Consider the following 26344-nt stretch of genomic DNA (forward strand, 5'->3'; position numbering starts at 1 on the left):
ATAATTATATTTAATAATTATATATTTATAACGTTTTAAAAATATATATATATAATATATTTTATTAATTTATTATAATTAATATAAAATTAAAATTAATTATTAATTTTATAACTTTTTTTATTAGAAAAAATTGTTAATAATTAAAAAAAGTAGTAAAAATCTATTATTTAAGTTATATTTTGTTATTATTATTTTTATTTTTTAATATAATTAATTTAAATAATTTATGGTATATTTTATTATATTATGTTTATTATTTATTTTATAAAAATATATAAAATCTAATAAAAAGGCGTAGGTTTAATTTTATCAATTTATATTTTATTAAATTTTTTAAAATAAATAATTTTTAATTAAAAGTTATAAATAATATTATATTGTTAAAATATTATTATTTCTATATATTTAAATATAAATAAAATTAATTTTTAATTTTTTTTTTATTATTTTTATTATTAATTATTAATAAATTTTTTATATTTAATCGTTTTTAAATTTGTTAATTAAATATTTCTTATTTTTAATAAATTATTAAAATTATAAGTTTTTTTAAAAAATTAATAAATTTTTTTTATTAATATTAACATTTTTATTATATCCAACTTGTGTAAAAAGTTTTATTATATTATTGGAATATATAATTTTATTTAAAATATGTATATTATATTTAAATTTGCTAATAATTGGTTATAAATAAATAATATATATATTTATTTTAACTATAAATAAATATAAAATATAAAAGTTTATTTATTAAATAAAATATAATTTTATAATAATTTTCATTTTTATTATAACTAAAATAAAATTATTTTATTTTTAAAAATTAATTTAAAATAAGAAAATTAATATTATTTAATTACATATATTTTTAATCTTTTTAAAAAAATTAATAATAATAATATAAAAATTATTATTTTATATTAAAATTAACGTTATTTATTATTTTTTTATATTTTTATAAAATCTTTTTTTATTTAATTTATTTAAATTATATTTATTAATAATATTATTATAATATTTATTAATATTATTATTAAATATGTTAATAACGAAATAAAATATATTATTTATAAATTTATTATATTTAATAATAAAATAAAAAAATATAAAAAAAAAAATATTTATTTAAATTAATTTTACTTAATTATTTATTAAAATAATTAATATTTACCAATTTTTTACCGGGTAAAAATAAGGCTATAATTAAATAAAATAAAATAACGTTAATAATTATTTTAAAATAATTTATTTATTATATATTAAATAAATAAAATAAAATATAAATAATTATTTTATTTATAAATATAATAAATTAATTTATTTATTATATATAAAATAATTAAAATAAAAATATAATAATAATTATAATAATAATAGTTTTAATTTTATTTATAACATTAATAATTATTTATTAAATAATAATAATTTTTTTAAAAAAAATAAATAATTTATTAAAAATTTTTAATTATATTTTAATTATAAAAGTTATAATTATTTAAATATTAAAATAAAATCTACGTTTTTAAAGTATATTATATTTAAATTAACTAAATTTATAATAAATTTAATTAATAATATTAATTAAAGTTTTAATTATAATATTAATTATAATAATTTTAATTATATTTTATTAAAATTTAATATATTTAATAATATATTAAATAATATATTTACGAAAATATTTTATAATTTTTATATATATTTAATAAATAATTATTTATAATTAAAATTTTTATTAATTATAATAAAAATTTAAATAAAACGTATAAATAATAGTAAAAATTTAAATAAAACGTATAAACAATAGTAAAAAATTAAATATTTAAATATATAAACAATAATAAAAAAATAAGTTTAAAATATTAAATATTTATAAAATATATTATTTATTTAAATTTTTAAATAATTATAATATATATTATTATTATTTAATTTTTAAAATTTTAAAATATATTATTTAAATATAAATAATTATTAATATAAATATTATATTTAATATTTATACCTTTTTATATAAATTAAATAAATAAATATTTTTTAGTTAATAATAATTATTTATTAAAAAATAATTTTCGGGTATAAAATAATTTTTACGTTTAATAACTGTTTCTTAAAACCATCCTTTACTACTATGATATATATTCCGTATACCATATGCATCTTGAGTCGATATTGCGGGGTTGCCAGGGTCTAAGATCTCCCAGGCGTGCGTGACCCCATACTATCGAGACGTCATCCTACAGATAAAAAAAAGCTGCCGAGACTACCATACACACCAGCAAATCTGCTAAACAAGTCCTAGGGCCTTTATAGGTCCATTCTCCCCATCTTGGTGTCTACAAATACAGTGTGATGGGCTGGTCTGGAATACCTCGTGAGCTTTAATACCGTCGCATCGATTTCCTTGTTATTTATAAGAGAAGCTAATACGTTCGTTCTTTTGTTATACCCCAGAATACCCCAAGGATCAGTTAGGTACGTAATCTCATGGTACTCGGTGTTTACAACTATCCAGTACGGACTTTCATTCGTTGGTGGCAACATCGGCCTCAACTGATGGACCCGACCTTTGTTTGGTCTAAGACATCCCGTCGACTGTTTAGTAGTAATATTTGGAGATTAGCGTTATACCTAGGAACCACTCCTCAATAGAAGGTTTATGTCTCATGTCACAGTACTTACATCGATATGTACATCATAGGCTTTTAGACACCTCGTGGTAGATTTAATATGACGCTTACAGCTTCTCTTTAGTGGAACGAAGATTGCCGAGATTGCCATTGTCGTCAACCTCCATAACACAGCAGATGAATGTATCCTTAAGCGCCCCAAGACGATACCTGTGATTGACATCCTGATAGTCCTTACTCCCCGCCATGGAAGCAAAGTGTTGAACAGACGGATAATGTACGAATGCGATTTCTTCCCATCCATCTCCATGCGCTTGGCCACCTACCACCCTCCCGACAATCTTCACCCGTCCGCCATGTTTAGAGCCGACCTTGGCCGAGAACTCAACACCGTATTGCTTATATTGATCCTTCTTCCCGGGATTGAAAGCAAGTAAGTTTAGCATCGAGACCGGGTGCTCCTTCAACGGCGTTGGTAGCGCCGTCATCCACTCTTCTAACTCGGGGCTCATTTCGAGGTTTTGCGATGTCCTTGATGGTTCAATGGTATGTTTTTCTGGTGATTTGACGGAGCCGGGCGGCGGGTGAAGTAGTTCTGCGTTCATAGCTTCATAATTTGATATAGCTTTAGATGAGACACCACTCGATGCCGTCCAAGTTGCATCGATATCTAGCTGTGCTTCATGAGGAATAAAATCATTCCCCCCCAGTACCAGAAGAAGATCCCAGTGGATATTTCGGCCCAAGAGGTGGCCTATTGAAATCTGTGTGGGTAGGACCATCCACCGAATGACTCGGGCCTGTACGACGGGCTTAATGCCGCTTCGACGGAACTTGGCGAGAAATGAGCCGATCGAAACTCCGTCCTTGAGCGAGATGAAATGTAAATTGCAAAGAACCATTCTTTTCGGATGACCCCTTATTATTCCTCAATATTTCCATGTAGCCGTTATGAGTAGTTGTCATAGATAAAATAAATGAGACATGATGGTAGCTCCCCTGGACTCTATATTTATGTCGATGTCGGTACATCACTACCTAAATATACCTTTGACCGAGGTTGGCTGGAAAGGGTAAAGAGCTCTCCAATCATCTCATCCAGTTTGTCTCCATTAAAATGGAATACTAGATACCCCTTTAGGAGCTTGTAATTTTGAACAATAAGCATGCTAGACAGTATCGAAAACAGTGCAAGGGTTTGAAGTCTTTATATTATCCCTTTCTACGTAGAGAAAGGTACGAAAATATAAGCCTCTCTAGTAAGAGGGCTCGTGCAAAGTGCAACCCCCTTTAGACCTATTCCTATTCACCCCCAAGCTACCGCCTCTCTCGCTTAGTCGAACTCCTCAACTAATAGTCTCCAGACCTACAGAGCAATATGCTTAAAGGTCTATGTATGCACATGGGTATCTAAATATAAATATATGCTAATATCCTTTCGATCCTATTCGCTCTGGCCTATGCAATTGGCGCCACGATATTAACCTCCTGCTTCTGCTTCACGATCGAAACATCACCGTTCACGACTGTGATCTGCTCAAACGACGTGAACAGTTGGGAGCCTAAATTGGCAAAGGCGTTGCCGTTTGACTGGTAGAAACCGCAGTCCTGGAGGAAGGTATCCGTGCTCTCAACGAATAGATCCTTCTGATTCGGCAAGATGATGGCAGCTGGGTCGACGAAGACGAGATCGATCGCCGGCGCTTTGGCGCCGATAGGGAGGATCAAGCTCTGATTCGCCTTTCCGTATGGCGCGGCAGGATCGGCGCCTACGAGGGCAGGTACCGCCGTTGGTTTAGTGACGGCGCTGGCTGCTTGGACCCCTGCGAGGCCGACTGTCTTCGATGCGCCGATAGTCATGGTTTGCGCATCTGAGACCATGACCATGATCTGATTTTCAGGCTTGCCGTTATCAACAACCGCCTGGTTTACCATGTACCTCTTTTGGCTACCCTTCTCGGCTCGAGCATCGATTAAGGTCGATACTGTAACAATTACAATGTTCTACCCACTTGTTAGCAACGAGGTCAAGCGGACCTGGTACCGTATAGTTGACTCACTACTTGCGAGAAGCGAGCCTTAAAATGGTTAACTCGGATATTATTCTTGATACTTTCCAGCTGAGTTATTAAGGCAACTTCGGCCTGGACGAGCTGGGCAAATTGCCGCTCGGCTAGCTTCTGTAAAGCGTCTAACTCTGCCTTGTTGTCTTCAACGATGATGATGTTCGTCTCCTGTACTATCTGCTCGATCGTAAGAGGGGTTCGTCGTGGCTTCCACTTCAATCCCCTCCTAGACGCCAACGCATGCGACTCATCAGTTGGTGCTGAACATACTGTTAGTCAAAAGGGATTTCTAAATAGGGGTGAGGCATCTAACCTGATGCAACGAGCGACGAAAGACCCAACAGGGCCGCGCAAGCACGTCCAAAGTACATGATGTCGATTCGGCTTTCCAGAAGCAAGAATGAATGAATGAATAAGAAAAACCTTTCAAAGGACTGTGATGAATTGGTATTATGTGCAAAGAACGGAATCAAGAAGACAGCCTCTGGGGCGTCACGAAGAAAAGAATGGAAGGTAAAGTAAAGCGGATGATCTACCAGGACACGATCATACGAGTGTTCCTAAGGCGATCATGTTCTATGCGAAGGGGATCATTCTCTATATATACTTCCTACCTAGACGGCGATCTAACAACATCTACACCGGATGATGATTCTCATGATTCCCTTATCCCTCCGGATGGTCGACCATCCGGTCAATCTTCAAAGCGCCAGGGGCGTTAACTAGTTCCATGCCACTAACACCGCAATTCGCAACGTGATTCGCCCGACTCTAGGTGAGGCTCTTACTTTAAGGTGATAGCCGGGCCGTTGATCGAGACTTGGCTCCAGGAGCTTATTCGAAATAAGAATCCAGGGACTTCGCGCCGGCACAGTATGCCTACATACCTTAAGGTAACCATAGAATCTAGCAGATTATGGGAAGAGATGACAGGTATCGAAGTATTTAACGATTATAATATGCCAAGAGCCAATCAAGGGGCGGTATAATCCCCGGTCTATGCGGATGATCCGAGCGCGGCACATGGGAGGCCTATGTTTTCGAGACCTAGACGAAACGTCACTCGTCTTAAGAAGAGCTTATCAGGAGTTCCCGCAGCAACCCGGCGCGGCGAACGGCAACTTCTACTATTTAATAAAATCTTGGTATATAGAATTAGGGTCTGGATAGTATCTCGTGTTGGCTTATGGACTCTACGAAGTAATGCCCTAAATAAGTTGGACGTGTGGGGTCTTAGATCTAAGAACATTTCTAAGTTAAGATACTATGATGAGCACCAATATTCCGAACACTCTCAATATGTCTTATAGATCTATGTTGATGTATAGGATCGTTAAGTGTCAATTTAGCTTTGAAGCATTAGACTTTTCCGTGTCCCTTTTTATATTTTTATATTTTTTTACCATGTACAATAAATATACAGTGTTAGATGTCTACACAGTATTTACGCCATGTCTAGAAGAGATGACGGGATAAATACATCTTAGAATGAGGCTTTCTTAGGCCTATGCTATGGCCCGGTTAAATTATTGTAGCCATGATCGACCTTACGCGCACATATATACCCCGTTTTATGTATACCCAAATCGTCCAGACGGTCCTAGTGAACGAAGCGGAAATCAAGCCTCTGCATTCCCTCGTCCTTCGTCGTCAATATGTAATTCTCCTGCTCTTCCTGCGTCATCGAATTCCACTTCCTATCGCGCAGCTTGTTCCGCCAAATGTAAAACGCCTTCACGACGTAAAATAGCAGGATGTTGAAAACCGTAATCCCCAGTAAAACCCGGTTGCCACGCCGGTACAAGGGCTGGTCGTCATCGCGGTAGATATTGCTCGCGATAATGTTGCCGCTCTGAACGAACATATTGTATAGCGCTGCTGAGACCGCGCGTGTTCGCACCGCGTTGCTGTTCTTCGCGTTCCAGCCCACGAGGATGGCGTGGCAATAGGGGTAGCTGAGAAGCCCCGTCAGCATGGCGTATCGGACCCATGGAGATGCGTTCTCCGGTAGGAGGACTAGTGCGAGGATCCATGGGAATATCCAGATGTTGGAGCTGGACGAGATGATGGACCGCTCGTTGAAGTGTCGCGAGACCCACGTTACGATAAGGAGATTGACAGCGAATAGGAACTGCGATGGGATCGCGAGGAGGTTGGCCTCAAATACTGAGAACCCAAGCTGTCGTAGGATATATGACAGGTAGTTGGACGGTGGTGCGGGCGGGATGTACGTTGTGAGGCCGATGATGTACAGCGGCCACATTTCCCAGTCCTTGACGGCCTTCAAGAGTAGACTAGGCCCCACGGCTTGCCTATTGTTCATGTCTCCCTTGCTCGGGTCATCGCGGAGGAGTCGATTGACCAATATATGCTCTTCGTGTTCGCTGAACCACCCATTCTTACCCCGGAACCAATGTCGTGTTTGAGTAGGTCCTGGTGGCATTAGACCCCAAGAAAATGTTCCTATGAGCAGCGTTATTAACCCCTCGATGAGGAACAGCCACTGCCAACCGCTCCACCCATTAATCCCACGCATCTGAAGAATTCCAGCGGCTAGCAACGAACCGACAATATTCACCGTACTAAGAGCGGTCCAAAACCAGGCCAAGCGAAGGGGTAGCTCTCTACTTTTGTAGAAGTATGTGAGCCAGAGGACTATGTCGGGGATAAACCCGCCCATCAACAAGCCCAGCAGAGCTTTGATAGCGTAGAAGCCGGCCCTGTTCTTGAGGAACGCCTGCGACAGCGCAACGATGGACCAGCCCACCATAATCGTAGGGATCCAGACATCAGCGCCGAGCTTCTTGCTAATTAGTCCACTAGGCAATTCCGCAGCCAAGAAACAAGCAAGAAAGATAGTCTGTCCATAGTTGAAGTCGTTCGTGTTCATGCCTATGAGTCCAATTAGTCTCACTAATCTCTAAAACAGTTTTGATGGCCATGTACAATTCTCTTATACATGAGAAGTATGTATGTGTAACAAACAGAAGACGACTTACCAATTTCAGCCAGCATATTATCCGAAATAGCTCTGTTAATATTCCTCCTGTGCATATCCAACGCACAGAACATCAGCCACGCCCAAACCATAATCCTGGCATCGACCTTCCTCACCAGCCGGCGCTCCTCCTCCGCCGTCCACTTGTACTCCGGATCGAAGCGGTGCCGGTTCTCATAGCTGGCCTTTTCGTACTTGGCGCGCCAGTATTCAGCTACAGACGGATCGGAGAATACATGGTCGTCGGTTGAGCCATACTTATCTCCTTCTGATGCTTCCTTTGACGTGCGGCCGGGATCCGCCGTGTCCTGAGTCGTAATCTCTTTGGTTTCCGGGCCCGGATCGGAATCGGAGACTTCAACTTTTTCTCTTGGTTCGCCTGCCATAGCTCCTATGTACACTAATCTACAATTAAGTACGTAGAGTGAGCTTGGAGTAAAAGCAGCGAGACAAAAAGGACTGATGACCGGTCTATGCCAACAAGTATGTTCGTAATTAACCTGCCCTATAGCTGTACCTACATAAATTAATATTTCCATTTTCTTCGGTCCAGCAAAGTGATTTATATGACCGGGCGTTCGATTGCCGAGAAATCACTTCGACGTAGTATCTCTACGATCACGTCATGTAGACGGACGAAGACTGGCTGCTTCGGTCTTATCTATTGCACCATACTGGGCGTAGATTGTGTGAACCTCAATTGCAATTAAATAAATTCAGATTTTCGTTATAATCCTTGCAACCAATGCAACCAAGCCTAATAGCTCGAAAAGCTTTTCTATAATCGCTGCTATTTCACATTCCGCTCCGGAATCATAGACCGGCTCCGGTTAGATCATGGCGATGAGCCCGGGTCCTTTCCGTTAGACCGGCTTAGCAGAACTAATTCTCAATTAGCACAGCTGGCGGTGTATTTAATTAATTTTATTATTTTTTGGTCTAGAATAATATGATGAAAATATTTCAAAAATTCACCAGTAACACGTAAAGGATTCGTAAGTCTGAAATTACTAAGGTAATAATCCACCACCTACTTCTCAAGGGCCAAGGCTCTAAAATACGCTAGAAATGCGTAAGAGGCGCCGTGACATGTCCCCTGCTAATAATGCATTAACGCCCTCGTGGGCGTTGATATCTGACCTTCGGGAATTCCAATGGCAAAGCCAACTGCGCCACTTGCACATGCGTGCCTTTTTCTGCACCCTTTGCAGTTTTAACCTTGCCACCAATCTCGCGGAAATACTGTCCGAATTGCTTCTCGTCTAGACTCAAGTCGTATCTAATAGAGCTTGTATCGAAGCTGTAGTTCGACAGTATCGCCGCGAGAGCACAACAATAGGTGTACACCAAATCGATATGGAACTTCCTCATCTCTGCGTTAGACGAGAACTTTCGCCTGATGTTCTCGATAACGGGTTCTGGCGCAGGCTTCATTATCTCCCTGAGCTTGTCTTTTGGCGGGATTCGTTTTGTGCCTCTCTCCTTTCCTGGCCGAGTACTCCTGACGAATTTGATGAGGAATTCTAGGTACCGAAGAGCTCGAAGTCTGTGCACTGGGTTTGGCCCTTCTCCAACGGCCTGGAATCGGTTGGCAATAAATCTGGTCGGTATTGTGGAGTTTTGTCCGTTCTTAAGCTGTTCTTGCCAGTCTCTGATTGGAATGGCATTCAAAATTTCGCCCCCAATCAATTCTTCGACAGTATACACATCCTGTATCTCTTGGGCATCGAAATTTCCTGGTGGTACTGGCTTCGCTGCGTCGGCTACTGCTTGGAGATCTTCCTTAGATGCCATTCCCACGGTGACGTCGTTGATAGAATCCATTAGAGCCATGGAGGAGGAGCTGAGCTTTTGCGGGTTTCCGCCTGCATCGGCAACGGCTTTTTCTGGAGCAATAGCATTCTCAGTGATTGCAGCAAGCGCCTTCTTTGCCTTCTTGGTTCCAAACGCTTCGCCAAGGTTGTTGCGTAGTTCCATCATCGTCTATGTAACAGTTAGATACCCTCCTCACTAAAATACTAAGATAGAGCTTATGTACCTTGGAGGTTTTTATCTCTTCTACATCTTCCTCTGGAGGTTTCTGTGCTCGAACTGCACCTCTGACAGCCATCTTCTTGGCTTCCACGACTGACAGCTGGCCCGTCTTCGGATCAAAAACTCCGATATAATGCTTAAGATGCGACTCTCGACCACCAGGTCCATCTTCCTTTGCTGTATAATCTAATTTACTGTGTGAGGATGAATGTAGGAGGAGGCTAGGTGTGTGCGCATCTGTCTTCTTGCTTCGCCTGGAACCTGCAGGCTGCGGTGATGTATATGTCTGAAATTTAATCGAATCGGGAACACAGAGACCGGGAGAAGTTGCTATACCAGGTGGTTAATTATTGTCAAAAAATTAATAAGAACTATTAGAGAATGCCATACCTATTATTGGAGGAAAGCTTTTGGCAGTCTGGATGGAGGAGACTTTGACAATGTTTGACTGTATAGGTTGTGAGGGAGCTTGAATAGCTACCTTTTTCTTAGGCCGTGAACCAGCGTCTTCGTTACGCTTTCTCTTCTTTTCCTTATGCTCTGCCATGGTTGGGCTGCGCTAAATTGACTGTATATGATTAATCGCAATCTTCCGACGATGCACTTTTGTCAGAGCAAATTCGAAAAAACTGACAGCAGGGATTGAGTTTGCATAGAAAAAAAAAGGACCAGAATACTGCCGACGGGGAGATAAGAGATTAGGCAGGCGGTGAACAGACCCCACGTTATGTACGGAATACATGCTAGCCTCATATTGCCGCAAACGGTTTCGCAAAGGCTGCATACCTAGGTAAGGTACCCCCAGATAGCATCGTAGCAATTACTTAGGTAGAAGGTAACCTTCAGGATTATATGAGATTGCCTTAATGAATATTTGGTCTATATTCTTTTGTAACTCCTGCATTGCTACCTAAAACATATCAGAGAAGTTCATTAAAAACTTGGTTTAGGTAAGAACTGACAATGCCTAGATGCGAGGAGGGGTATCGAAAGGAACACGACGTCATCGAAATTTACGCAAAGCTTACAAGACTACCTAACATATTCATAAACGGAGCATTGGATAACCAGTTAGTTATAGGGATCGACATTTGCAAATCTATTGACTAGCACATGGATCCTATTTCTTGTGCAATGATCATGAACATCTCTTAGCAATCATGCTTCCTGTTCCGCGATACGTAAACACAACTGTTGGTCCACTCGATGGTGTTTGACCAGCTATCCTCCGGTCCAATTCGTTGTTGTCACCCTCCCAGACATCCACAACTACAGCCGTTTCCATGGGTCTTCCTTCCTGTCATATAGACATCGCTTTGAGTTGAGGAATAGTCAAGATAGTCGAGTGTCATGTGCTGAGTTGCGAATGTGTTGATTGTGAATCGTAATTGTCATGACGCGATCCGGTCTGGCGGAGAGGCGCTGAGATCGAGCAGGGTGGATATGTTTACTTGCTGTTACGGATAGACCAATCAGTATTACGTCGCCATAGCTTGGTTATGAGGAAAGTGTGCGATAACGTACCTGCGAGCCCTCATCTTTCTTCTCTTACGCTTGAGGCGGCGAACTCTCTTCTTTCTCCACTTGGCTCTCATCGTGGCGACTACGACTATTTGTTTTTATTAGTACTTGGCACTCTTTCCAAAAGCTGTGGTGGTGAGAGATTGTGATGGTGAGGGGTGGGAAGTGGATTTGTGGCGACCGCGGGGAACTTGTGCAAATCGACCACAAGATCAGGATAATCGAAGCGCTCAGGCAATGCGATGGCAGAAGACTTCCTCAATGCCCTTCACAATTGACTCGCGATAGGGATTGCTGGGCAGCTGAGGGATTGGATTGTACTTACAGGTTGCTGTCGATGAGTTGCTTTGTTGATGAAGCTTAGGAGAAGGAAAGGAAATTTCGGGAGTGGGATGAATTGAAGTACGGTTGGAAATTATGTTAGGGTTTGTGACCGGCTTTTCTTCGGGTGCAAATAAAATGGGACACCTGAATTTTTGTTTGTGGCTGCTCAGGTGGTCCGTGCATATATGACGCTAAATTTCAAGTACCAGAAGTACACAGACGTCGCTTAAAGAAAGACACTTCCTTCCTCGACTACCTCACAGTAGGGATATTACCCATTTTAGCTGTTTAATCTAGCTGGTAATTGCCTCGGACTCAATTGGCTCTACTGTATAACATAGAGTGAGCCTGCCTGGAATATGCGTCAGGCTCGGCTAGTACCTTCCTCCTATTATAAGTATTAACATAATAGAGTTTCTCAATATCAGGAGGCACAGTAGCGTATCAATTTGAGAGGAAATTAGGTAGTTTCTTCAACTCTTACTGTAATTTACACATATGTATACCTGCCTAAGTAGGTGCTGTATAACACTTTAACATGTTCAAAAGAAATTAAATATAAGTTAATTGTCGTTACCACCGTGATTATTCTTTCTTTCTTTCATATATCAACTTGTCCAGACCAGTTAACATCCAGTATGATTCATCCAATCGCTCAAATATCCTGCTGGATTGAGGATTCTTCGGAAGAATATAAACCTCCAGGTATGCTTTCGGCGTTCTACCTAGATCCCATATTTCTCATGTCTTGATCTTTTGATCCAATAGCTTACGGGTGTCTTTACTTCTAGAAGGCTTCTATGTGAACAAATTGCAAGGCGGACAAGGCGAAAAAGCTAGTCGTCGCAACACGAAACTCTTCCTAGACCTCCCCCTACTCCCGGGGCGAGCCATAAACGTTGGACGGGATCATCATGTAAAGTAAGCAGAGCTTCCAACAGTGTATTTTCATATTTCGTACTAAATACTTGAAAGTGACATTTCTATAAACCATCCCAATGTTTCAAGGAAACATTTCGTCATCTATTCAGTCATCTACGACCAGAATGATGTCCAAAAGCAGCCCTATTTGGTATATGTACGAGACTGTCAGTCTCTTGAAGGTACATATGTTAACGAAACCTGCATTGGTAATAAAGAGAAAGGTGCTGCGCACGGATTTTATATTAGTCGAGACGTTGAAGTTACTGTCAAGCCTTACTGGAAATTTCGCATCTCACTTTTATATCATACCGAGCTGAAATGTCCCTTAAACTCAATTCAACTCAAGGAGTCAACTGTAAGTTTAGCCAAACTGTTGATGGCATTGGAATAAATTTCTCATGGGCCACAGCTTTTCCGCCATCGATATATCATTACCGAACGAATTCTAGGTCGTGGCGCCTTTGCGAAAATTCATCTAGCTGTCGACGCGAGAACGGGGAAACAGCTTGCTTGCAAAATCCATGATCTCGATCGTCTTCGTCGACTAGCACCCTCTCATGATTTAATCCGACGTATTAGGGATGAGACTGATATACTCGGAAAGCTGAAGCATGTAAGTGCTTTTTTTATTTTATATATCTAGTTGCAGCGTACTCACGAAGATCCAAGCCTAACCTTCCTATTTTCGAATATGCATTCCACTCAGCACACACCTTCTACACCTTTATTGAGCTTGCAACAGGCGGGGACCTCTTTTCGATGCGTCTAACTCGAGGAACTTTCGAGGAGCAAGATTGCAAATTCGTCATTCGGCAAGTCGTAAATGCCATTTGTTATCTTGTACGTAACGTCAACAGATTTCTTCTCCGCCTTTATACATATCTTGAGCTCGCTACACGCATCACTCAACAGGGGGTTTGCTGACAATAATTAATATAGCATAAGGGAGGTATTGCACATCGCGACCTAAAGCCCGAAAATATATTCTTTGCTACAGGACCGGATCTTACAGGCCGCGTTATTGTTGGTGACTTAGGATTCGCAAAATCCACAGCATCAGGCCGTATGGCTAGCCGAGTAGGTACCGACCAGTACATGGCACCGTAAGTCAACTCGGCCTCCTCTGAGGAGTATCTGCTGACCGTCTACTAGCGAAGTTGAATATGGTGAGACACATGGTCTAGCTGTGGACATCTGGTCCCTTGGTATGATTGTGGTGTTCCTTCTAGGGCCAGATGAGAACGCTGTTCCGAGTAGCGTCATGAAATCAAACCAAGCAGCAATTACCGGATGGCTCGACAGCATATTTGAAGACCCGTCTCAACAAGGGATAAGTAATAGCTGCCAACAATTCATTAGGTCTTGTCTCATGTTTGAACCTAGGCGTAGGTTGGAAGCATCCGAAGCGAAACATCATTCTTGGTTTCAGCAACAGCCAGACAAGCAACAATTCAAATTTCGCATGAAGAAAAATGTCGAGACATGGAAGCCAGCTCATACTATTGCTCCACCTATACAAGAGCTTCCGGACATGGAGCAAATCTACGGCACAGTTCACAAAGGGGAGCAAGATAGGATGTCTTGCCTTTCAACTTCATCGACCAATTTGGGGAAGAGGACCTCCATAGACACAACTCCAGATGGAAGTGATCCCCAAGAATCACCTCACTTCACCTTTCCAAGACCATTAAAGCCTAAGCGATTGAAGATGACTGGATTAGGGGCTAAAATACCTCGAAGTGCACCTCCGATGATTAGCAATATCTACGTGGCCTCGAGCGAACAGACTCAAGTTAAATCGTCGTAAAGACCTAAGTTAGCCACCTAGTACAACAAACCATAGTTATTGGAGTGCTATTAGAATTCATTGTATTCTAAAATAAGGAAGCTTCAAATCTAGTTTCTAAACAAGACGGTCGACTATGAATTTGTACGGGATTGTTCTCTAGCTTTAAATCGGTTTGTAGAAGGTTTACGAAGTACAATGCAATAATCATAAACAATGCACTCATAATCTATTTAAATTTTCTCCATTGTTTCTAATAATGGCTTTATTACTCGACAAACGCAAAATCATCACGGTTTGGTATATAAAGGCTCTGTTCCTGTTATTCTTTGTCACTAGAGAATACAAATTGAACGAGTTATTCCCGTTAATGGGCCCGGGGTTTCTTTTCTTCATCGCATCTTCATTGCAATAATTCAGCACGATATCACCAATTCGGCAAACAGTCAATACAGCTGACGTGAAGCAAACAGTAGCTAGCGAAACTTCTACCAACCAACCTCGAGAGTTAAAAGATATGTCTACTGGTAAAGAGTCAAGAAAACCCGTAAATTCGAAGTCTGACGACTACGAAAGAGACCCTCTTACCGGAAGGCCATTAGCAGATGGTGGCGAGTCTTGTCTAAGGTGTATAGACAAGGGACTTAAGTGCACCCTTATCTTCGTAGGATTTGAGAATGAGGCTAAGTGCGCTGCTTGCAGAAGATCTAACTCTCAATATTGTATTCGACAGCGTCGGCCTCAGGATTGTTATATGTTCTATGGACATCCTTGGAACAGTCCAAACTATTTCGCCGTTGGAGAAGGTCCTAACTCGAGAGAAATGGATGAAATCCTTCAGGAGCACTTCCTTGGCAAGATAATAGACTCGCTAGGTACGTGGGCGTATATATACATCTATGGTCCGAAACAGAATAGTATGACCCTTCCTCCTTTCAACGGTAGTTGCCTACCGGCGGCTACCCGACCGGATGATTTTAAATCCAAGACCTGGAAGGACGTGTTACCGATCTTGATTAACAGGAGCGATCTCGGTCGGATAGGAGATCACATAGCAGAGATGTGTAAATCAGCGGAAGAGAAAGCGGCGGAACAGAAACATGCGGCGGAAGAAGCTTTACAGGCCTCTATGTCAGTGACTAACAAGACTGGAATGGTTCCTCGCAGATTTAATCATAAAAAACGTTCTGAGTGCTATCAAATTAGAGGTATGCATGTGTCGGAATACGTTGATATTATGGGGGGAGACATCGGAAGTTCAAAAAGCTGAGACTAAAATGGAATAAAGGGATCGTGGAAGCACTGTAGATTATAAAGTAGGACTTATAGAATTTAAATATCAGTCGCATAGGTTATGCGATAATATTACTAACTTGTATTTTTTACGAGGTCAAATCTATGGCCCTATTGGGGGTACTAAATTGTATGTTCTCGAGTCCTCATAGAGAGGTAGGTACTAAATATCAGCACAATAGACCTGCTGATAAATTCATTGATATCTTCTCATGTCTACATCATGACTTATTTATTCAACCGTTTCGCCCGATCTAGATCGTTCCAAAACTCGCACTGGGAAATCCTAACAGAGTCTTCTTCTACAGTAGTGTAAACACCGGGGTTAATGAGAAGTTGTTTAGGCCGAGCCACACCACAAGTCTCCGATGCTAGGTATTGTGGCCACTCTGGGGTTCCCTCCAGCCGGGCACTATTTGGGTTGCCCGTAGCTACAAAGCTAGCCAGGTAAGCGTGGTATATATGAGCGGTTTGCGGGAAGGCTACTCCTGGTGAATCGTAGGCGTAAGCTGAATCGGAGGTATGTGGTATTCCACGCCATGCTTGGTACTCCAACGGGTGGTTTGGCGTGTTGAAGTGGAGTCTCCACGTAGGGACGCCGGCGGTCGATGTGCGGAAGGCCGTTTCCCGGCTTGGGCAGATATAGGCCATATCTGACCAAGCAGCCGAGAGTCGATTATACTGGGTGCTGTTGGGCGAGTTCGCCCAGGGGGAATCAGGGTGCCGTGTTGGGTCCGGGTAGAGCTCATTCAACAAGGCGATGTCGGTGTAATTTAGATAGGGGCTCATAGCATACATGAAGGACAGGAAATCATCGTTAGTGTTATGGATTGCCGGAGTATAAAACTTCCCTTCGTCGGTGACATATGAGGTAATTGCGGGGAGATGGTGGAAGGTTCCCTCAACGCCGGACTGTGATCCTGGTCTTTCTAACAGAGGCCCTCCTAAGGTCGGTTGAAAAGGCCAGCTCAGAGTTTGCTCTGACTCCCCATACATCTCAGCACTAATATGCTGAATGTCATGTATCGATGCTCGCCGGAGGCAATCTAGGGCTAGGGCATTACCCCCCTCGGTTCTTCCGGTTGGACAGCCGAGATACCGCATATACCGTTCGAAGTCCTTCTTGTATTGGGGAAAATTCGAATCTGGAAATGCGCGTGCCGTTACTGAGCCGGACTGAAAGATCGCTCGTGCAAATAGTGGTTTACCTTCATCCTCCCCATAATTGTGAAAGTAATGGATGCCAGTAGAGTGTCCGCCGGCTGATCGGCCTCCTAGAGTAACCTGCTTCGGATCTGCTCCGAATGACTCTAGGTGGTCTTGGAGAAACTTAAGCATGAAATGTTGATCCCGTAGCCCAAGATTGAGAAGGCCCTCTTCTTCGAAGAGCTTACTAGGAAGGAACCCTAGCGAGTTGAGCCGGTAGTTGAAGGTAACAACTGCAATAGGTAGCTTGGACGAGGCGACGAAAGATGCCCCGTCCATACTCCTGCCCGAGCCGAGAACAAAGCTGCCTCCATGAATCCAGACTAAGGTAGGTAGTTTCTCCTCTATTGGCACGCCCGAGGTTCGATAGATGTTGAAGTTAAGACATGCCTCGTCTTGGACCTGGCCTGTAGTATAAATAGTGTCTTGTACGCAGACATTCCCATAACTTGCTGCTGGTCTGATTTCATGGAACGCCGACGGGCGATGCTCTACTGGCCGAAAGCGCCGTTGACCGACCGGCTGAAGCGCATAGTCAATGCCAAGCCAGGCGTCCACGGCAGCTGGAAGGGGACTCCCGGATAGCGCTTCATTTATCTTCACCCCAGAGAACAAGCCATAACCGCTTAGATTAACTGTAGGTGTTGACGAAACTGGGTCACGGTTAGATAACGGATTCTGAGCCAGGAGGCCGAGCTGTGCTACGGCCGAGAAATGCATGAAGTTGGGCCAAGTGATCTTGCGTATAGCATACTAAATCAGGGGCAACGCAAGCGCACGAGCAAAACATCCGAACCTTCGCTCGTGGGTTTGCTTGAGAACAAGACGAAAAGAAGCGAAACTGTCGAGAGACCGGTTTCGCCATCGATCTGCCCCCGCTTGAGATAAGAAAGCGTTTCCTAACTTGGAAATAAATACTACTCGTTTCGACATCACTGATCCCCGCAATTACGTCTCTAGCATAATTCACGGGTTCATGGCCCCCGGCATAATTATGTCTAACTTCTAATGCGCGGTACATGAGGTTGATTTGAATACTGAGTTACTTGGGTTAATATGTTTATAGTGTATGGTAGAATAAAGACCAAGAGTAAACCATGGCCTAAACTGTGATATATCTTAGGGTCATTGGCTTTTCGGAATATGTAGATTTTATATATACATATGGGCGCTGACAATCTAACATAGGTAGCTTCTGTGGACTTGGATAGGAGGCTTGCGGTCTTGTTCGTTGCTCAAGCAGACGACCCCCCAGAAGCTAAGATAACTTGGCCAGTAACCCATTCTGAATTGTCACCAGCCAACCACGAAACTACCTATCCAATATCACTAGGCACAGCGCCTCTACCCATTGGGCATGCGCTTGACATAGCCTGCTCCACCCTCTCGGCCGACCATGTCTTATCAGCTCCCGGGATGTAGTGCGTAGCCATCTCAGCAAACATGTCTGACTTGACGCCTCCCGGCGCAATGGCGTTCACCGTGATACCATCTGCTCCGAAATCCGTGGCCAAGGAACGGACAATGCCTTCGACGGCAGACTTCGAGCCAGCGTATAGAGCGTGGTCCTTGATGCCTAGGATTCGAGCGGCAATACTTGACGTGAGGATGATGCGACGCGCATACGGTGACGCTGTCTTCTTCATATAGCGGAATCCCGCAACGGCGACGAATAATTGCGAGCGCGTATTAATGTGGAAGACATGATCGAAGCGCTCCGGGGTAATGTCAACCGCGGGCTCGAACGACTCCACGCCGCTATTGCTAACGACGATGTCTACGCGGCCCCACTTCTCGACGGTCTTAGCGAAGATCTTGTCAATCTCAGCTAGGCTAGTAACGTCTGCCTGGACGGCAATGGCATCCGAACCCAATGCTTGGATCTCTTTAACAACTTCCTCGGCGGCTGACGATGGCTTGGCGTAGTTTATTGTCACTTTGGCGCCGCGACGGGCGAGTTCGAGGGCGATGCCTCGGCCGATGCCTCTGCTTGAGCCTGTAACGATGGCGACGCGGTCGGCTAGAGTTGGTAGTGGCGCTTGAGAAGCCATGGTTTCCATCGTATATTGGATATGAATTAGGTTTGTACAACGGTGATCGAGGAGGGTAAGATGCTATGCTCAGTCGCATGCAAACTTAGATGCAACCCATCATCCATTTGTGTGAATTCTTTTCACCATCGGCTCGAGATCTTCTACCCTTAGAAGCGGCACTTCCAAAGTGCCGATGCGCCCGAGGCGATTCCGACGATGTTTCGTGCTTACCAACAGATCCACACTAGAGTTGAAGAACTCACTCGGGTACCGGGGATCCGGAACCCCATCGGCAAAGTGTGTGTAACCGGAACGGGGCCGGTGGGTCCACTTATACCGATCCGCCGAATATCCATAGTTCATGCAGCGCATTACAGAACAGCCTCACTTCACTTCCCACTACGTAGCAACGTGCGTGATTTGAGTTAGCGATTATAAGCCATCATTCCTAGGTATCTTTAGTGACTTTCCAGTAATACAATAGAAAAAAGCAAGAAGAGGCGTACATAAGTACAGGTCCACCTGATCCCACCTGTCTGGGATTACACAAAGTATTAATGTCCTGTCTAAGTTAAGTTCGAGGATTAGATGGACTATTAGGATTAGATTTCGCCCACGGAGCGTTATCTACTTGCAATAGAATATCGATGTCCTTTGTGGCAACCTGTGACTACATCTGCTACATGTAGCTTCTCAGCTACGTATGTTACGATCTTCAGAGCAAATTGGTTTCTTTTTTTTTGTTCGGTTTCTATCGATGGTAGCGGACTGGCAATCTGATTGACTTCATAGAGACCCAAGTAGCCCCCTTTTATTGACAGAGAATAGGTAAGTTTATTCTGTTGCATGCTAAAAGATATCTCATGACAAGGTTCTCAATTAGTCTTGAGCCACTGCAATCCATCATCAAATGCCTGTTGGAACATTTTGGCCGTCAATTCATTCCCTAAGTCCGGTCTAGTCGCGAACCCATGCTGCGTGCCTCCGTAAACGAGGAACTTCCATGTCGTCCCACATCCTGGGAGGTGGTTCAATATCGTCTGGATTAGGTCTGGTGTGAATACGTCCGTTTCTGCACAACCTACTAGGACCGGCTTCTTGAGACCCTTGAGGTCCGAAGGCTCAAGGAACGACTATGAAATCGGTTAGACCATAGTACCAAATAGAATGAGTCTTCGGAGGCTTATAGGAAGCGTTCCGGGACACGGGAATTGTAGAATAGCAATATTTCGAGGAGTATCTGTTATTACCTAACTCACCGGATGAAAGATAAGTATAGATCCGACGTTCTCGTGGTCAAGCTGCGCTAGCTTGAAAGCATGCTTGCCACCAAAGCAGTGACCAAGTATATGGATTCTTGCTTTAGGCCCCCGGTTCCCTTCTGCCACGGTGGTGCAAAACTCGGGAAAGAATTTGGCCACAAGCGAGGATATGTGTTCTGGAGTGTGCCGCTTTAGCCAACTTGGCATATCAATCTTGCGAATAGTCTCCTTTTGCTGTTTGTATCCGAGAACGAATGCATCAGTGTACGTTCAATAACTCGTTACGAATGATCTTTAACAGGCTTACTTCTGATGTGAGATTATCGTATGCATCAAGGTCCGTCCCTGGAGTATATAGCATGAAGGTATCGGGCAACGCGTCGCCTTCAAAGTAGTCCACAATCACCGTCTCATAACCTAGGATATGTCAATACTACTTGAATCTGATGGCGATGCACGCTCAGTGTCAGGGTTTACCATATTGGGCGTATTTATCAGCAAGTCTCTGATTGTGTTTAGCTAGACCAAATCCATCTGGCAAGTAAAGGATGGTATCGCGATGGGAGTTTGGGCTCCTGTTCTGAGGTGTTGATCTGTATATAGGCAATCCAGAAAGAGTTGAGAAAGAACCCTTCGGCTCATAAGCGGCTGTAGTAACTGTCGCGTAAGTAGCTACCTCATAGTGGATTAGATTTCGCTTAAGGAGGCTTACAATCGCCAGCTGTTCCCTTGAAACAGTAACATGTAGACATATTGCTTCACTAGTGTATGCAGGTGAAAATGTGTGACACTTGAGATCTTGATTGTGTCGACATCAAGAAGCAATAGATGAGCTATATAATTGAACTTAAGTAGAAACGACTAGATTGGGGTACCGGAACCCCACGGCACGGTACTGACAACCTCCACCATGCATACTAGCTCATCACGATTCTTTCTCAAACACAAGCTTGTTCTTTAAAGAACCGATACCGCTAATATCAACCTCAACAACGTCACCGTCCTTCAGCCAAGGCTGTCCTGGCCACTTAGCGGCTATCCCGGCCGGAGTTCCAGTCATAATTATCGTTCCCTGCCTCAGCGTCGTTCCTCTGCTCGCATGCGCAATGATTTTCTCAATATTGAAGAGCATATCACTTGTGCTTCCGTTTTGCCGGACTTCACCGTTAACTGTTGTCTTGATCTTGAGCGGAGCCTTGGAAGCTATTAGAGAAGCATGGAGAATCGTAGGACCGATTGGAGCGAAGTAGTCAAATGACTTGGCGTAGGTGAATTGTCCTCCTGAGTAGGGAGGTCGCTGCCATTTGCGCGAGGAGAAGTCATTTCCCGCCGTAATTCCTAGGACGTAGTCGAGAGCCTTTTCCTCGGGAATGTTTTTGCCAGTTTTTGAGATGATAACACACAGCTCTCCCTGAAATCATACGTTCTTTAGTCAGTATACCACTAATCCCAAATCGGTGAACACGAACCTCATAATCCATCAACTCTGCTTCAGGGGGGACTGGGACATCTGAATATGGACCTGTCAAAGCATCTATGATGGCAAGCCACAATATCAGCAATGTCTAAATCTAGTGAGGATAAAATAACTATTAACTACTACTTACCTGATGGCTTCGTAAAAATTACGGGGTTTGGTGGGATTGCCAGCTATAGCAAGTGTATTTATTAGACTTGACTCTGAATGACATGGTGAACGCCACAAACATTGGCTTCTTTCGCATGATCCGCACAGTTCAACCCTATACAAACAAACAACGGCGTAGAGGGAACTGGAGATAGCAACTTTGAGGTAGGAATATAATACAATATTATTAGCTAATAAACCACGGAGCAACACATGAGCAACGTCGTGCTGCTCACCTTGTAGATTACAGCAGTCTTATCCGTTTGTCGTAAACTAAAAAGGTCACCTTCGAGGATTGGGACTACTGAGCCAACGATGCTATCCAGTGAACTATTCGTGACATCTCCATAATGTTCAACGGACGACTCGTCTAGGAATCGGATCAAATTGGTGAACGTCGGCGAAGACATGATTAGGCACTTGGCATAAACCTTGGATATACACTGTACTCGGTCTTGAGGTTATGCTTATATGCGAAAGGCCAAGGCATAGATACACCTAGGTACGTAGGTAATTATGAAAGGGGGAATGTTATCCTAATAATAGGAATGCATTTACTTTACGACTCCGGCGAGGCCAAGCTCGGCTCCCCACTTCCGAGGAAATAGCCGTACCCTAGAACACCCTGCATATTTGACTTGCATAATACTAACAATACCCGAGACAGCAATTATCACTACTTGGGTCATTTGTCATCGTCGCTATTCGGTGTTATAGCTGAGACTTGGCGTGATATTCCCTCTAGGTAGTTTGTCTCTCGGCGTATAGTATACCTAAGGTTAGGTAAGCTAGATATAAAGAGAGCAATATAGTTATGCCATTGTTAACTGGTATACGTTTAGATAACTACTCCCCCGTCTAACTTTTATATTCATTGGATACTTTCACCCTGCATCTTTTGATAGGCTCACTGGATAGCCTAGGTTCATATGGGGGTGTTCTACCAATCGTATATAAGTCCACATACGTCGAGATTATTGTGTTCGGAATCTTATTGATTAATAGAGGTCCCGAGTAATGATGGACTCTCTTTGATATTTAACTACCTATTCCTGAGTTTTGTATCCATCCTGAAGCACGCCGATAGCCTTTGCCCAAACGCTAAGGGTGAGATCCGCTTGCTAGCCCTAAAATATTATACCGTCCAATCCAATGAAATCTAAATGTATGCTGTTCTTTCTTATTCTAGTATTTAGGAAACCATCCCGTATGGACGACAGGTTTAGTGTATGTGAGCCTTCTCCCAGCTAATCAACCGCCAGTGTGTGGAAGTATGATGGCGGATCTTGGGTCCCCAGAACACTAATGCAATTGCTACAAGAACAAAAGCCGCGAATATACCCGCAATGGTACTAAAAGCCTATCATAAAAGTGACTTGTCAGTATATGATAGAGGAAATAGGGCTTTAGGAGTGATCAACTTACCCTTTCATAACCCTGAGACTCGACCCACGGCACAGTGCCTCTGATGAATCCAAATGCAACAATATTTTTAAACCCATTAATTAATTCTAAGCACTCTGCTGCCACAGGGAAGTAGCTGTCACACACGTATACCATGGCGATGCTAGCAACACCCGTGAGGCCGACGCTCATTAAGCCATAGGCAACAAAAATGACGGCCCAGTGCATTTGTCTCTCCGCGGCGAAGCCGAAAAGGACAGTTCCTGCGAAAACCAAAGCGCTAGGGATGAATAAGAGAGCCAGCCGTTCCTCAGGAAGAAAGATGCCGTTATTGCGACGGGCACGGAAGGCGGAATACCTGTCGATAAGAACACCGCCGATTATAAAACCGCTTGCTTGGCCGACCATCCCCGGAACGTTTATTAGCCCTACGTTTCCCACATTGAAGTTGTATGGTGGGGGTATTAGAATACTGCCACTCAAAACGTTGACCATGACAGTTGGAGCGAGGCAAATAGAGTCTTTTCTCCAAGTCAGCAGCGTCTAGTAAGATTTAATAACCATTTTGAACTCACAGATAAACGTAGCCATGAGGCAGGCTGGATAGACAATCAAGGGGACCGGCCGGAACATTAGGTCGAAGAACGACTCCTCAGGTGTAGTTCCAGACCAAGGATTGAGTAGTGCTAAGTAAGGCTTACGGGGTATGCTAGGGTCCGTCGGGAACAGCGTTGAAGGGATATTGCTAGTTGACTTCTCAAGATGCGCCATATCAGACTTGTCCATACCACTGCTGGCTTCGGCATCTGTTGCTGTCTCTGAAATCTGCATTGGCTCTGATACCTGTGTAGTCTGATTGGGGGGATTTGACGGGTTGATGGTCCGGTTGAATCTCGTTTCTGGTACAAAGAAGATGATCATCAGGAGGTTAACGCCTAGAAAGATAGCGCTGAGCCATTTGCCCCATTTTAGACCTCTGCCTGTGCCACCTTTTGTCAGTTCCTAGCTGGATTGTATTGGGGTGCTGGAACGTACTTTCGATAAGGTATCCTCCTATGAGAGGTCCCAAGCTGCTGCCAAACGCAAGCATGATCAAGTTCCACGCCATTTTACTGCCTCTTTCGTGTAGAAAGTAAATATCCTGAAAAGAGAATTTAGAAAAAGAAATCAACCGCCGGCTAGCTAAAGGGGTGGACTCACGTTGATGATAGCAGCACCAAGCGCTTCAGATGCTCCTCCACCAAACCCGCCAACTACACATGCTGCTTGCAAACTATCAAAGCTGTCTGTTGACGCCGCCCAGATAGCTGCCGCGAATGTAATAGCACAAGCCAAGATGAATACAGGCCTTTTCCCAAAATACAGAGCCGAAGGAACCCAAATGAAGTTCTGTTAAAAACGAAAGTGTAAGTGGACTCAATCCGTTGAAGTAGCAGGACAATATCTTACCGACACTCCTAGAGTAAGAATTACCCAAGAGATCAACCCTGAGGCTTCATCGATAGATACATTGAAGTGCTCGGAGATGAGAACGAAGACATCGGAGTAAACGGTTCCGCTAATATTGTTCGTGCAAGCAAAGGCGCAAACAGATGCGTAGGCAATGTTCTTGCGCCATCTCGGCCATCTTAGGGGATCATTGGGATCTGTAGATGGCTGTGGAAAGAGGATGAGGTCATTATTGCCGTGATGCCGTTCACCATCAAGATTCTCTATCACCGTGACTCGTAGTTAGGTACTGTTCCTCGGAGGAAGTTTAGTTATGATTCACCTTTGAACAATAGCACAGTGCCTTCGGTTGTATCTAACTCCTTAAGTGTTCTGAAATGCATGGTGCCGATTAGAGTGCTTGCAGGTACTTATGATAGCTGTTCCCACTGGATAACGTCGAAGCAGTCCTGGAGTAAAAAGATATATAGCGGAACTCGAAGGCATAGATAAAGGTGAGTGACTTAATGCACACCACTGTATGTATCCGTCTAATCTTAGCTTCCCCGGATTCCCAATTCCATAGAGGATCTACCTATGCGAGATCGTCGCGGGATCTATACACTTAACTGCCGTACCTTGTAGGCGTACACACTTGTGGTATAGTTCCAGCCAGAAATTTCTAATTAATATCTAGGCTAGGAGGTAACCATGGAGATTCAACTCATCTAGGAAACTTCGATGGCAGTGAAGACCGCGTCAACTCACCTTATGGAAAGTACCGCCGGACCGGTGGGGGTCCGATAAGACGCATGTACAGACTTATAGCTTGTCCGGGCAGTTATCTTCATAGTAAGCTCACGTAACCATCGCATATGATACGTAATTTACATGGTAATGATACAGGATAACTCGAAGAAAGCCATAATTAGGAGACTGTGGTTCATATTATTCTTGGCCAACGAATACGTTTTAATATCCTGGGATCTCTACCTAAGTAAAGGGAGCGGACGCGTTGGCATGTTGGTTATCACATGCCGCCACGTGATATTCAGGGGGATCGGTTAAACTCTTGAAATATGTTTAGAGCAAAAGTTGTTGGTCAGATTATCATTTCAATTTCAATTTCATATCTGATTTGGAATTTCTGGCCGATATCTTAATAAAGCTTGAAACATGATTCAACCGCGCAAAAACACGTATTTAGCAGAACAAAGGAGTTCCGGCATTTTGTTACTCAAAAGTAACCTAAAGCACCCCGGATTTGCGGTTTGCGGGATTATGTAAGAAAGGCGCTGAACATCTCGGCTCATTCGGAGGCTACCTCTAGTAACAAAGGCCGAGGTGGGTTACGCGGATTTACCGGACAGGGGCATCCCTATCCTATGTCTCCTATGCATCCTATGCGTCGGCCCATAGCGGCTGCAGAAACCTAGCGCCTTTTCTTTAATTTGTGTGACAAGATTATCCAAAAATTGTCTGTTTGCTTATACTATTCGCTTATAGCTTATACTTAAGACACTATACCGATTAAGAGATGGCATACTGCACCTATTGTGGTCAGGAGTTCCAACGAAACGAGCATCTCGAACGCCACTTAGCTACTCGTAAGCCGCCGGTATTTTAGTATCTTGCTTTTTACCATAGGTACTGATATTTACCATACTGATAACGCTCTCTCATCTTACAGACGCTAATATTAAGCGATGCCCGAGTTTACGAGGGGTTATGCCCGAGTTTACGAGGGATATTGTCAGACGATCTTTTTGCCTGGCCATTTTTCGAAATAGGAAGTTCGTCCG

General features: G+C 42.8%; 11 protein-coding genes across 11 annotated transcripts; 2 read left to right on the forward strand and 9 right to left on the reverse strand.

The window, feature by feature from the left end:
• Positions 1 to 2126: 2126 nt before the first annotated feature.
• Positions 2127 to 3736, reverse strand: F4817DRAFT_355315 (uncharacterized protein). Its single transcript, XM_049305641.1, has 2 exons — positions 2689 to 3736; positions 2127 to 2601 (listed from the first exon to the last, which is right to left on the reverse strand). The coding sequence occupies exon 1, from the start codon at positions 3536 to 3538 to the stop codon at positions 2744 to 2746; it is 795 nt and encodes a 264-aa protein (XP_049153319.1). The 5' UTR covers positions 3539 to 3736; the 3' UTR covers positions 2127 to 2601; positions 2689 to 2743.
• A 126-nt stretch (positions 3737 to 3862) lies between these two features.
• Positions 3863 to 5273, reverse strand: F4817DRAFT_355319 (uncharacterized protein). The gene is made up of 3 exons (XM_049305642.1): positions 5016 to 5273; positions 4697 to 4962; positions 3863 to 4640 (listed from the first exon to the last, which is right to left on the reverse strand). Exons 1-3 carry the CDS (start codon positions 5071 to 5073, stop codon positions 4095 to 4097), a joined length of 870 nt encoding a protein of 289 aa, XP_049153320.1. The 5' UTR covers positions 5074 to 5273; the 3' UTR covers positions 3863 to 4094.
• A 1029-nt stretch (positions 5274 to 6302) lies between these two features.
• F4817DRAFT_321680 (MFS general substrate transporter) lies at positions 6303 to 8086 on the reverse strand (the record flags this gene model as incomplete). Its single annotated transcript, XM_049301312.1, has 2 exons — positions 6303 to 7594; positions 7702 to 8086. The coding sequence occupies 2 exons, from the start codon at positions 8084 to 8086 to the stop codon at positions 6303 to 6305; spliced, it is 1677 nt and encodes a 558-aa protein (XP_049153321.1).
• Positions 8087 to 8810: 724 nt separating this feature from the next.
• F4817DRAFT_362963 (RNA polymerase I associated factor, A49-like protein) lies at positions 8811 to 10281 on the reverse strand (the record flags this gene model as incomplete). The annotated part of the gene is made up of 3 exons (XM_049306590.1): positions 8811 to 9683; positions 9739 to 10064; positions 10125 to 10281. The coding sequence occupies 3 exons, from the start codon at positions 10279 to 10281 to the stop codon at positions 8811 to 8813; spliced, it is 1356 nt and encodes a 451-aa protein (XP_049153322.1).
• Positions 10282 to 12217: 1936 nt separating this feature from the next.
• Positions 12218 to 14436, forward strand: F4817DRAFT_364128 (kinase-like protein; the record flags this gene model as incomplete). The annotated part of the gene is made up of 7 exons (XM_049306716.1): positions 12218 to 12284; positions 12371 to 12500; positions 12555 to 12858; positions 12913 to 13116; positions 13173 to 13343; positions 13443 to 13606; positions 13656 to 14436. 7 exons carry the CDS (start codon positions 12218 to 12220, stop codon positions 14308 to 14310), a joined length of 1695 nt encoding a protein of 564 aa, XP_049153323.1. The 3' UTR covers positions 14311 to 14436.
• A 112-nt stretch (positions 14437 to 14548) lies between these two features.
• On the forward strand, positions 14549 to 15559 carry F4817DRAFT_362965 (uncharacterized protein; the record flags this gene model as incomplete). Its single annotated transcript, XM_049306591.1, has 2 exons — positions 14549 to 14589; positions 14710 to 15559. The coding sequence occupies 2 exons, from the start codon at positions 14549 to 14551 to the stop codon at positions 15557 to 15559; spliced, it is 891 nt and encodes a 296-aa protein (XP_049153324.1).
• An 87-nt stretch (positions 15560 to 15646) lies between these two features.
• Positions 15647 to 17749, reverse strand: F4817DRAFT_52739 (alpha/beta-hydrolase). The gene has a single exon (XM_049307585.1). It carries the CDS (start codon positions 17506 to 17508, stop codon positions 15811 to 15813), a length of 1698 nt encoding a protein of 565 aa, XP_049153325.1. The 5' UTR covers positions 17509 to 17749; the 3' UTR covers positions 15647 to 15810.
• Positions 17750 to 18023: 274 nt separating this feature from the next.
• F4817DRAFT_362967 (putative tetrahydroxynaphthalene reductase) lies at positions 18024 to 18839 on the reverse strand (the record flags this gene model as incomplete). The annotated part of the gene is made up of 2 exons (XM_049306592.1): positions 18024 to 18100; positions 18137 to 18839. 2 exons carry the CDS (start codon positions 18837 to 18839, stop codon positions 18024 to 18026), a joined length of 780 nt encoding a protein of 259 aa, XP_049153326.1.
• Positions 18840 to 19643: 804 nt separating this feature from the next.
• On the reverse strand, positions 19644 to 20879 carry F4817DRAFT_52742 (alpha/beta-hydrolase). Its single transcript, XM_049307586.1, has 5 exons — positions 20796 to 20879; positions 20561 to 20731; positions 20391 to 20500; positions 20081 to 20317; positions 19644 to 19954 (listed from the first exon to the last, which is right to left on the reverse strand). The coding sequence occupies exons 1-5, from the start codon at positions 20833 to 20835 to the stop codon at positions 19697 to 19699; spliced, it is 816 nt and encodes a 271-aa protein (XP_049153327.1). The 5' UTR covers positions 20836 to 20879; the 3' UTR covers positions 19644 to 19696.
• Positions 20880 to 20892: 13 nt separating this feature from the next.
• F4817DRAFT_355334 (uncharacterized protein) lies at positions 20893 to 22207 on the reverse strand. Its single transcript, XM_049305643.1, has 5 exons — positions 21947 to 22207; positions 21791 to 21868; positions 21691 to 21733; positions 21553 to 21617; positions 20893 to 21494 (listed from the first exon to the last, which is right to left on the reverse strand). The coding sequence occupies exons 1-5, from the start codon at positions 22118 to 22120 to the stop codon at positions 21009 to 21011; spliced, it is 846 nt and encodes a 281-aa protein (XP_049153328.1). The 5' UTR covers positions 22121 to 22207; the 3' UTR covers positions 20893 to 21008.
• A 695-nt stretch (positions 22208 to 22902) lies between these two features.
• On the reverse strand, positions 22903 to 25286 carry F4817DRAFT_52753 (MFS general substrate transporter). Its single transcript, XM_049307587.1, has 7 exons — positions 24886 to 25286; positions 24564 to 24826; positions 24315 to 24503; positions 24150 to 24255; positions 23690 to 24094; positions 23136 to 23635; positions 22903 to 23070 (listed from the first exon to the last, which is right to left on the reverse strand). Exons 1-7 carry the CDS (start codon positions 24944 to 24946, stop codon positions 22933 to 22935), a joined length of 1662 nt encoding a protein of 553 aa, XP_049153329.1. The 5' UTR covers positions 24947 to 25286; the 3' UTR covers positions 22903 to 22932.
• Between the last annotated feature and the right edge of the window lie 1058 nt (positions 25287 to 26344).

This window comes from Daldinia loculata (assembly GCF_022478755.1).
Source record: "Daldinia loculata strain CBS 113971 unplaced genomic scaffold F4817scaffold_144, whole genome shotgun sequence".
In the NCBI taxonomy this organism is placed as follows: domain Eukaryota; kingdom Fungi; phylum Ascomycota; class Sordariomycetes; order Xylariales; family Hypoxylaceae; genus Daldinia; species Daldinia loculata.

Bases quoted from the DNA above. Each gene is read 5' to 3' on its own strand.
- F4817DRAFT_355315 (XM_049305641.1), bottom strand. From the start codon at position 3,538: ATGGTTCTTTGCAATTTACATTTCATCTCGCTCAAGGACGGAGTTTCG.
- F4817DRAFT_355334 (XM_049305643.1), bottom strand. From the start codon at position 22,120: ATGTCTTCGCCGACGTTCACCAATTTGATCCGATTCCTAGACGAGTCG. The intron at 21,869-21,946 runs GTGAGCAGCACG...CCTACCTCAAAG, and splicing joins AGACTGCTGTAATCTACAAG to TTGCTATCTCCAGTTCCCTC. The intron at 21,618-21,690 runs GTAAGTAGTAGT...TTGCCATCATAG, and splicing joins AATTTTTACGAAGCCATCAG to ATGCTTTGACAGGTCCATAT.
- F4817DRAFT_52753 (XM_049307587.1), bottom strand. From the start codon at position 24,946: ATGCATTTCAGAACACTTAAGGAGTTAGATACAACCGAAGGCACTGTG. The intron at 24,504-24,563 runs GTAAGATATTGT...CGTTTTTAACAG, and splicing joins TTCTTACTCTAGGAGTGTCG to AACTTCATTTGGGTTCCTTC. The intron at 23,636-23,689 runs GTGAGTTCAAAA...CTTGGAGAAAAG, and splicing joins CCTCATGGCTACGTTTATCT to ACTCTATTTGCCTCGCTCCA.
- F4817DRAFT_355319 (XM_049305642.1), bottom strand. From the start codon at position 5,073: ATGTACTTTGGACGTGCTTGCGCGGCCCTGTTGGGTCTTTCGTCGCTC. The intron at 4,963-5,015 runs GTTAGATGCCTC...CAGTATGTTCAG, and splicing joins TTCGTCGCTCGTTGCATCAG to CACCAACTGATGAGTCGCAT. The intron at 4,641-4,696 runs GTGAGTCAACTA...ACAAGTGGGTAG, and splicing joins AGGCTCGCTTCTCGCAAGTA to AACATTGTAATTGTTACAGT.
- F4817DRAFT_52742 (XM_049307586.1), bottom strand. From the start codon at position 20,835: ATGTCTACATGTTACTGTTTCAAGGGAACAGCTGGCGATT. The intron at 20,501-20,560 runs GTAAACCCTGAC...GACATATCCTAG, and splicing joins TGATAAATACGCCCAATATG to GTTATGAGACGGTGATTGTG. The intron at 19,955-20,080 runs GTGAGTTAGGTA...CCGATTTCATAG, and splicing joins CTATACTTATCTTTCATCCG to TCGTTCCTTGAGCCTTCGGA.
- F4817DRAFT_52739 (XM_049307585.1), bottom strand. From the start codon at position 17,508: ATGCATTTCTCGGCCGTAGCACAGCTCGGCCTCCTGGCTCAGAATCCG.